The sequence below is a fragment of the Scyliorhinus canicula genome, chromosome 23, assembly GCF_902713615.1.
Source record: "Scyliorhinus canicula chromosome 23, sScyCan1.1, whole genome shotgun sequence".
In the NCBI taxonomy this organism is placed as follows: Eukaryota; Metazoa; Chordata; class Chondrichthyes; order Carcharhiniformes; family Scyliorhinidae; genus Scyliorhinus; species Scyliorhinus canicula.
Window position 1 is genome coordinate 25,977,414 of NC_052168.1, and position 10,261 is coordinate 25,987,674.

Sequence of the window (10,261 nt, forward strand, 5' to 3'; positions counted from 1 at the left end):
GGCCGTGATCAGGGCCCACCGACCGGCGGGGCGGCCTCTCCCCCCCCCCGGGCCTACTTTCTGGTGCGGCCGGTCCCTGAACACCGACGCCATGTTGAGCCGGGGCCGGCGCGATGAAGAAGTTCCCCGCGCATGCGCGGGTTGGAGCGGTGCACACCGGGAAAGGAGGCTGGAGTGGCGTGAACCGCTCCAGCGCCGTGCTGGCCCCCACGAATCAGTCGTCCCCATACCCGTTTCGCGCCGGTGTGAAGCGCAAACACTTTGGAAGCATCACCCCCATAGTTTCTCCTCAACTCCTTTTCAAAATTGCTTCTTCCTATCCTAAACCTCTCGTTCTGGAAAACCCCACAAGAGGAAGCATCCGAGGCCCTGAGAGAGAAAAGATTGGGAGGTGGGCCGTCTGTCAAGGTGGGTGAGATTGAGCCCAAACCCCAGGTCAGACTGAGGAAGGTGAACAAGCCCATTGCGACACCCAACACTGCCACAGTGTGGTGAATTTAATATAATTCACACTGTGTCTTTGTAAGCGCAGTAGCGTAATGCAACACTAGGGGGAGTAGCTCTGGGAATGCTCAGGAGATTGTACAGTGCTCCACCCTTGGCTCCGCCCATGACTCCTCCCCCTAGTGCCGCTGTACAAATACCCTTGTCCAGAGTCAGCCTGTAGTTCACTGAGAGTTCATCAACAGGTAACAGGCTGGCTCTGTAGTAAGTCGATTAAAGCCTAGATTCATATCGGAAACACGTGTCTGGTGAATTGATGGTTCCATCAATTTAATCGACTTAAGAACAGTCAGGATCGATCATGGAATCAGCCCTCAAGCCTGGATGCCTGGAACGTGACCCGCAGGGTGCAGAGGCAAAATAAATCCTCTCCCACTGGATCCGGTGCTTTAAGGCCTACCTGGCCGAAGCGAGCACAGCCGAAACGACAGAGGATCAGAAGTTGAGTCTACTGCACGCGAGGGTGAGCCACAGAATCTCTACACAACTAAACTCGGCCGGTTCATATACTGCAGCGCTAGCGATACTCGATAAGATGTATGTAAGGCCCATTAACGAAGGTTACGCACGCCATGTGTTCACGACTCGCCGCCAGCGGCCTACAGAATCACTTGTTGAATTTCTAAGGGAACTCAATAATTTGTCCAATGACTGTAATTACCAAGCGGTTACCGCGGCTGAACAGAGGGAATTGGCGGTACGCGATGTTTTTGTAGCGGGCTTCGGGTCTAATATTATGTGCGGCAACAATTGCTGGAAAAGGGGGCCCAAGACTTAGAAAGGACTGTGGAAGCTGCTGCCACGATGGTGGTCTCCTTCCGCAGCCTTAACTCGTTCCCCGCGGACCCCGCGACCCAGTCATGGGCCCCCGACCAGCGACTCCCCCAGGCCTGTGCTACACGGCCACCCTGCCACCATGCTGCCCCAGCCACTATGCTGCCCCAGCCAGCCACCATGCTGCCCCAGCCACTATGCTGCCCCAGCCACTATGCTGCCCCAGCCACTATGCTGCCCCAGCCACTATGCTGCTCCAGCCAGCCACTATGCTGCTCCAGCCAGCCACTATGCTGCCCCAGTCACTATGCTGCCCCAGCCACTATGCTGCTCCAGCCACTATGCTGCTCCAGCCACTATGCTGCCCCAGCCACTATGCTGCTCCAGCCACTATGCTGCTCCAGACACTATGCTGCCCCAGCCACTATGCTGCCCCAGCCAGCCACTATGCTGCCCCAGTCACTATGCTGCCCCAGCCAGCCACTATGCTGCTCCAGCCACTATGCTGCTCCAGCCACTATGCTGCCCCAGCCACCATGCTGCCCCAGCCACTATGCTGCCCCAGCCACTATGCTGCCCCAGCCACCATGCTGCTCCAGCCAGCCACTATGCTGCCCCAGTCACTATGCTGCTCCAGCCAGCCACTATGCTGCTCCAGCCACTATGCTGCCCCAGCCAGCCACTATGCTGCCCCAGCCACTATGCTGCTCCAGCCACTATGCTGCCCCAGCCACTATGCTGCCCCAGCCACCATGCTGCCCCAGCCAGCCACTATGCTGCCCCAGCCACTATGCTGCCCCAGCCACCATGCTGCCCCAGCCACTATGCTGCCCCAGCCACTATGCTGCCCCAGCCAGCCACTATGCTGCTCCAGCCACTATGCTGCCCCAGCCACTATGCTGCTCCAGCCACTATGCTGCCCCAGCCACTATGCTGCCCCAGCCAGCCACCATGCTGCCCAGCCAGCCACTATGCTGCCCCAGCCAGCCACCATGCTGCCCCAGCCACTATCCTGCCCCAGCCAGCCACCATGCTGCCCCAGCCACCATGCTGCCCCAGCCAGCCACCATGCTGCCCCAGCCAGCCACTATGCTGCTCCCAGCCACCATGCTGCTCCAGCCACTATGCTGCCCCAGCCACCATGCTGCCCCAGCCACTATGCTGCCCCAGCCACCATGCTGCTCCAGCCACTATGCTGCTCCAGCCACCATGCTGCTCCAGCCACTATGCTGCCCCAGCCACCATGCTGCCCCAGCCACTATGCTGCTCCAGCCAGCCACTATGCTGCTCCAGCCACTATGCTGCTCCAGCCAGCCACTATGCTGCTCCAGCCAGCCACTATGCTGCCCCAGCCAGCCACTATGCTGCTCCAGCCAGCCACTATGCTGCCCCAGCCAATATGCTGCTCCAGCCAGCCACCATGCTGCTCCAGCCAGCCACTATGCTGCTCCAGCCACCATGCTGCCCCAGCCACTATGCTGCTCCAGCCACTATGCTGCTCCAGCCACCATGCTGCCCCAGCCACTATGCTGCTCCAGCCACTATGCTGCCCAGCCACTATGCTGCCCCAGCCACCATGCTGCTCCAGCCAGCCACCATGCTGCCCCAGCCACTATGCTGCCCCAGCCACTATGCTGCCCCAGCCACTATGCTGCCCCAGCCACTATGCTGCTCCAGCCAGCCACCATGCTGCCCCAGCCACCATGCTGCCCCAGCCACTATGCTGCTCCAGCCACTATGCTGCTCCAGCCACTATACTGCCCCAGCCACCATACTGCTCCAGCCACTATGCTGCTCCAGCCACTATGCTGCCCCAGCCAGCCACTATGCTGCCCCAGCCACCATACTGCTCCAGCCACTATGTTGCCCCAGCCAGCCACTATGCTGCCCCAGCCACTATGCTGCCCCAGCCACTATGCTGCCCCAGCCAGCCACCATGCTGCCCCAGCCAGCCACCATGCTGCTCCAGCCAGCCACCATGCTTCCCCAGCCAGCCACATGCTGCTCCAGCCAGCCACCATGCTTCCCCAGCCAGCCACATGCTGCTCCAGCCAGCCACCATGCTTCCCCAGCCAGCCACATGCTGCTCCAGCCAGCCACCATGCTGCCCCAGCCACTCCGCTGCCCCAGCCAGCCACCATGCTGCCCCAGCCAGCCACCATGCTGCTCCAGCCACTATGCTGCCCCAGCCACTATGCTGCTCCAGCCACCATGCTGCCCCAGCCAGCCACTATGCTGCTCCAGCCACTAATGCTGCCCCAGCCACTATGCTGCTCCAGCCACCATGCTGCCCCAGCCAGCCACTATGCTGCCCCAGCCAGCCACTATGCTGCCCCAGCCAGCCACCATGCTGCTCCAGCCAGCCACTATGCTGCTCCAGCCACCATGCTGCCCCAGCCACTATGCTGCTCCAGCCACCATGCTGCCCCAGCCAGCCACTATGCTGCTCCAGCCACTATGCTGCTCCAGCCACTATGCTGCTCCAGCCACTATGCTGCCCCAGCCACCATGCTGCCCCAGCCACTATGCTGCCCCAGCCACCATGCTGCCCCAGCCACTATGCTGCTCCAGCCACCATGCTGCCCCAGCCACTATGCTGCTCCAGCCACTATGCTGCCCCAGCCACTATGCTGCCCCAGCCACTATGCTGCCCCAGCCACTATGCTGCCCCAGCCACTATGCTGCCCCAGCCACTATGCTGCCCCAGCGACTATGCTGCTCCAGCCACTATGCTGCTCCAGCCACTATGCTGCTCCAGCCACTATGCTGCCCCAGCCACTATGCTGCTCCAGCCACTATGCTGCCCCAGCCACTATGCTGCTCCAGCCACTATGCTGCTCCAGCCACTATGCTGCCCCAGCCACTATGCTGCTCCAGCCACTATGCTGCTCCAGCCAGCCATTATGCTGCCCCAGCCACTATGCTGCCCCAGCCACTATGCTGCTCCAGCCACTATGCTGCCCCAGCCACTATGCTGCCCCAGCCACTATGCTGCCCCAGCCACTATGCTGCTCCAGCCACTATGCTGCCCCAGCCACCATGATGCTCCAGCCAGCCACCATGCTGCTCCAGCCAGCCACTATGCTGCTCCAGCCAGCCACTATGCTGCTCCAGACAGCCACTATGCTGCTCCAGACAGCCACTATGCTGCTCCAGCCACTATGCTGCTCCAGCCACTATGCTGCCCCAGCCACTATGCTGCCCCCGCCACTATGCTGCTCCAGCCACTATGCTGCTCCAGCCACTATGCTGCCCCAGCCACTATGCTGCCCCCGCCACTATGCTGCTCCAGCCACTATGCTGCTCCAGCCACTATGCTGCCCCAGCCACCATGATGCTCCAGCCAGCCACCATGCTGCTCCAGCCAGCCACTATGCTGCTCCAGACAGCCACTATGCTGCTCCAGACAGCCACTATGCTGCTCCAGCCTGCCATTTCTGCGGCCAGAACCAGTACCCGCGGCAGCACTGCCCGGCCCGCAACGCGACCTGCAGCAGCTGCGAGCGGAAAGGCCATTACGCAAGAGTGTGCCTCGCAAAAAGGCCCCAGCTTCCAACTCCCCAGCGGCAAAAAGTAATCGCTCCCCACACCCGCAGGCCTGCGGGGCCCGAAACGCTGCGGCCTATGCCCCGACTCCGCCCCCTCCAGCCACGTGCGATCCATGGGGGCCGCCATCTTGGCAAACCTCCACCACGCGGCCGGCCATGTGCGACTCATGGGGGCCGCCATCTTGGACTCCATCTTCCTCGCCGCCCGCCACGTGCGATCCACGGGCCCGACCTGCATCTCCGCGCTCGGACAACTCATCGGAAGAATACGACTATGAACTCAGAGGGCAGTCATCACGGGGCCACTCCAGCGCAGCTGATCGAGCCGCCGACTACCCGCAACTCAGCGCAGTTACTCTGGACCAATCACGTCCGAAGCATCTGCGAAATTCAATGGCAGAGGTTCAGATCAACGGGTACAAAACGCCATGCCTTTTCGACTCCGGGAGCACAGAGAGCTTCATACACCCAGACCTGGTAAGACGCTGTTCGCTCCCCGTTTTCCCCGTGCGGCAAACTATCTCGCTCGCTTCAGGCTCCCATTCGGTCCAGATCCAGGGGCGCACCGCTGCGACACTCACAATCCGAGGCGCTAGCTACTCAAAATTCAAACTCTACGTTTTGCCCGAACTCTGCGCGCCACTCTTATTAGGCCTAGACTTTCAATGTAACCTCAAGAGCCTCACCCTCAGCTTCGGAGGGCCCCTGCCCCCACTCACTATCTGCAGCCTCGCTACGCTGCGAATCCCCCCCCCCTCCTCTCTTCGCCAATCTCACTAAGGTCTGTAAACCCGTAGCCACTCGTAGCAGGCGGTATAGCCTGCAGGATAGGGTCCGAAGGCTACTCAGTGAGGGGGTTATAGAGGCCAGTAACAGTCCCTGGAGAGCTCAGGTGGTGGTCGTTAAGACCGGGGAAAAATTCTGCATGGTGGTCGACTATAGTCAGACCCTAAATAGATTTATGCTCCTCGACGCGTATCCCCTCCCCAGGATTGCAGACATGGTAAACCAGATCGCCCAGTACCGGATCTTTTCCACGGTGGATCTGAAGTCTGCATACCACCAACTCCCAATCCGCCCGGAGGGCCGCCACTACACGGCGTTCGAGGCCGATAGCCGCCTCTTCCATTTCCTCCGGGTCCCTTTCGGCGTCACTAAAGGGGTCTCGGTGTTCCAACGAGTAATGGACCGAATGGTAGACCAGTACGGGCTGCGGGCCACGTTTCCGTATCTGGACAATTTCACCATCTGCGGCTATGACCAGCAGGACCACGGCGCCAACCTCCACCGTTTTCTCCAGACGGCACAGAAACTGAATCTCATGTATAACAAGGAGAAATGCGTTTTCCGCACAACCAGACTGGCCATCCTCGGCTATGTCGTGGAAAACGGAGTCCTGGGCCCAGACCCGGACCGCATGCGCCCCCCTCTTAGAACTCCCCCTCCCTCATTGCCCCAAGGCCCTCAAACGGTGCTTGGGTTTCTTTTCATACTACGCCCAGTGGGTCCCTCAATATGCGGACAAAGCCCGCCCACTCTTTAAGGCCACACGATTTCCCCTGTCAGCCGAGGCACGCCAGGCCTTCAGCTGCATCAAGGAGGACATCGCCAAAGCGGCCATGCGGGCGGTGGATGAATCCACTCCCTTTCCGGTTGAGAGCGATGCCTCAGAGGTAGCTCTAGCAGCCACTTTAAATCAGGCAGGGAGACCAGTCGCATTTTTCTCCCAAACCCTCTCCGCTTCAGAACTCCGACACTCCTCAGTCGAGAAAGAAGCACAAGCCATTGTGGAGGCTGTTCGTCACTGGAGGCACTACCTCGCAGGTAGGAGGTTCACCCTCATCACCGACCAACGATCGGTTACCTTCATGTTCGACAACTCGCGAAGGGGCAAAATTAAAAACGACAATATTCTGAGGTGGAGGATCGAACTCTCCACCTACAATTACGACCCGGGAAGCTTAACGAGTCTCCGGATGCCCTATCCCGCGGGACATGCGCCAGCGCGCAGATTGACCGATTGAAAGTCATCCACAACGACCTCTGCCACCCGGGGGTCACCTGGCTCGCCCACTACATCAGGGCCCGAAACCTGCCTTTCTCCAACGAGGAGGTAAAAGCGGTCACCAGGGACTGACCGATCTGCACGGAGTGCAAACCGCACTTCTATAGACCAGACAGGGCCCACCTGGTCAAGGCTTCTAGGCCCTTTGAACGCCTCGCGATTGATTTCAAAGGGCCACTCCCCTCAACTAACAAAAATGTTTACTTTTTAAACGTCGTAAACGAGTTCTCCCGTTTCCCATTCGCTATCCCGTGCCCCGACATGACCTCCCACACAGTCATTAGAGCCCTGCATAGCATCTTCACCCTGTTTGGTTTCCCCAGCTATGTACACAGCGACCGGGGTTCGTCCTTCATTTTTTTTTTTTTTAATTTAGAGTACCCAATTCATTTTTTCCAATTAAGGGGCAATTTAGCGAGGCCAATCCACCTACCCTGCACATCTTTGGGTTGTGGGGGCGAAACCCACGCAAACACGGGGAGAATGTGCAAACTCCACACAGACAGTGACCCAGAGCCAGGATCGAACCTGGGACCTCGGCGTCGTGAGGCAACAGGGCTAACCCACTGCGCCACCGTGCTGCCCTGGGTTCGTCCTTCATGAGCGACGAGCTGCGTCAGTACCTGCTCGAAAAGGGCATCGCCTCGAGCAGGACTACCAGCTACAACCCCAGGGGGAATGGGCAGGTGGATAGGGAGAACGCGCGGTAGCATGGGGGGTCTCACTTCCGGCGTGGCTGAGGACGCCGGGCCCCGTACTTCTGAGGAAACACGTCAGGGCCACAAAACCGACCCCCTTGTTGAAAAGGTGCGCCTGCTCCACTCCAACCCCCAGTACGCATTCGTCGAGTTCCCTGACGGCCGCCAGGACACAGTATCCCTCCGGGATCTGGCACCCGCCGGATCCAGCGCCCCCTCTACCCCCACAGAAGGACCCCTCACCCTACACCCCATGCTGCCGCCCCCTCGCGCTCCCGAGCCCGTGAGCTCGCTCCACCAGTTCCGCGCCCCCGCGCCGGCCAGCCCCCAGCGCCCCCAGTCCCCGGTCGAACCAGGAGAGTATGAAGCTCGGATACAACCCTCCCTGGAGTCCGCCATCGTACCCCAGCACACATCACCCATCCAGCCACCGCAAGAGGCTGCAACCCCGGTGCTCTGCAGGTCACAGCGGGCAATTCGACCACTGGACAGACTGACGTTGTAGACCACCACCCCCGCCGGACTTGATTTTTTTTGCAGGGTGTGAATGTAATATGATAATTCACACTGTATCTTTGTAAGCGCAATAGCGTTATCCGACACTAGGGGGAGTAGCTCTGGGAATGCTCAGGAGATTGTACAGGGCTCCACCCTTGGCTCCGCCCATGACTCCTCCCCCTAGTGCTGCTGTATAAATATCCTTGTCCAGAGTCAGCCTGCAATTCACTGAGAGTTCATCAACGGGTAACAGGCTGGCTCTGTAGTAAGTCGATTAAAGCCTATATTCATATCGGAAACACGTGTCTGGTGAATTGATGGTTCCATCACACAATACAACCCTCTGGAACACTAGATAACATTTACAGCATTGGAACCCAGCCCAGCTGATCCATGCCAGTGTTTGGGCTCCACCCAAACATTCACCCACCACTCTTGCTATTACCGTCGCTGCAAAGCCTCCCAGCCCTTTCTCCCTCCTCTGCTTACCTTGCCGTTTCTTCTGTGTTCGCCGCCTCAACTACTCTGTGTGATGCCAGTTTTTATATTCTAAACACCGATTTAATGTTTTTGGCCCTTGCTTCGGTCTCCCCCACTGGAGGAAACAGCCTCCTCTACATAGAATCCCTGCAGTACAGAAAGAGGCCATTCAGGGGTGGCATAGAATAATAGAAACTACAGTGCAGAAGGAGGCCATTCGGGCCATTGAGTCTGCACTGGCTCTTGGAAAGAGCGCCCTATTTTAGCCCAACACGCCCACCCTCTCCCCGTAACCCTGCAACCCCATCTAACCGAAGGGCAATTTAGCATGGCCAATCCCCCTAACCCGCACATCTTTGGACTGTGGGAGGAAACCGGAGCACCCGGAGGAAACCCACGCAGACACGGGGAGGACGTGCAGACTCCACACAGACATTGACCCAGCCGGGAATCGAACCTGGGACCCTGGCGCTGTGAAGCCTTAGTGCTAACCATGATGCTACCGAGCTGCCTATGTGGCGCAGTGGTTAGCACTGGGACTGCAAGTCAGAGGACCCGGGTTCGAATCGCGGCCCTGGGTCACTGTCCGTGTGGAGTTTGCACATTCTCCCTGTGTCTGCGTGGGTCTCATCCCCACAACCCAAAGATGTGCAGGGTACGTGGATTGGCCACGCTAAATTGCCCCTTAATTGGAAAAAAGATAAATAATTGGATACTCTAAATTTATATATAAAAATAGAGTCCATTCGGCCCTTCGAATCTGCGCTGACCCTCTGAAAGAGCACCCTGCCCTCCTTATCCCCCATAACGCTGCCTAACCGTGGCCATCTGCATTACCGAGTCCCTGGATCATTTTAACGACCTCTGTCAGGGTTCCCACTTCGCCTTTTTGTATTCTGCAGAAAAGAGCCCAGTCTGTTCAATCTCTGCGGGTAGTTAGACCATCTCAGTTCTGGTGACAACCCTCTCAATCTTTTTTTTTTTTTTGCACCTTCGACAATGCCCCCGACGTTTTTTTTTCTCCTCTGGATCCCAGCACCGTAAATCACAAAGACGAAAAGGAGCGCGCCCCTTACCTTTCCAATGAAGCTTTCTTTGAACAAATTGAATTCCATCCATTATGGCTGGATAGATGTTACCCAAGGTCCAAGGAGAAGCATTGTCGTTTAGCACCATCACATTAACTGTAAACAACTCTTTGGTACACTTAGAATAGGGGTCAATGGCCAAACGCCCAGCGACTGCAACGATGATCCACAAGCAGAAACTTAGCAATCGCCTCATTTCCCCGCTGTGTTGGTAAAACACTCCAATTCTCCTTCTCTCAGCTCATTAACTTCGAAGAGTACAGGAAGCACAACTGCGAGATATATTAAAATGTCATCCTAAAGCTTTTTCACTGAGATAATACGTGAGGCAGAGCGCAAAGGTCGGCCCATGCAAAATGTTGTTTGCACAATAAAAGTCCAGTGGTTATAAAATGTGCAGTTGACTTGGCACCAGGTTCCGTTAAACTGAGGTAGCTCTTTCATCCCAAGCGCGTTGGAGAGCGACCTAGCCAAACACCATATCGCTCTGCGATTTAACGAACGACGATGAAGCGACAGTCAGAATTTCCATCATGCCCAGTGACTAAATCAGCCTACTTGGAGGGACATGGGCTGGTTGGTGGGGTAAATGGGGGTTACTAAAGT

The 10,261-nt window shown here is 57.9% G+C and overlaps 1 protein-coding gene across 1 annotated transcript in view; it reads right to left on the reverse strand.

The window, feature by feature from the left end:
• Window positions 1-9,824, reverse strand: part of LOC119956642 (heat-stable enterotoxin receptor-like) — a 163,361-nt gene extending 153,537 nt beyond the window's left edge. The window contains exon 1 of the mRNA XM_038783982.1: window positions 9,644-9,824. Coding sequence (XP_038639910.1) covers window positions 9,644-9,743 — 100 coding nt within the window. The 5' untranslated portion in view covers window positions 9,744-9,824. The remainder of the gene's footprint in view (window positions 1-9,643) is intronic.
• Window positions 9,825-10,261: the final 437 nt, after the last annotated feature.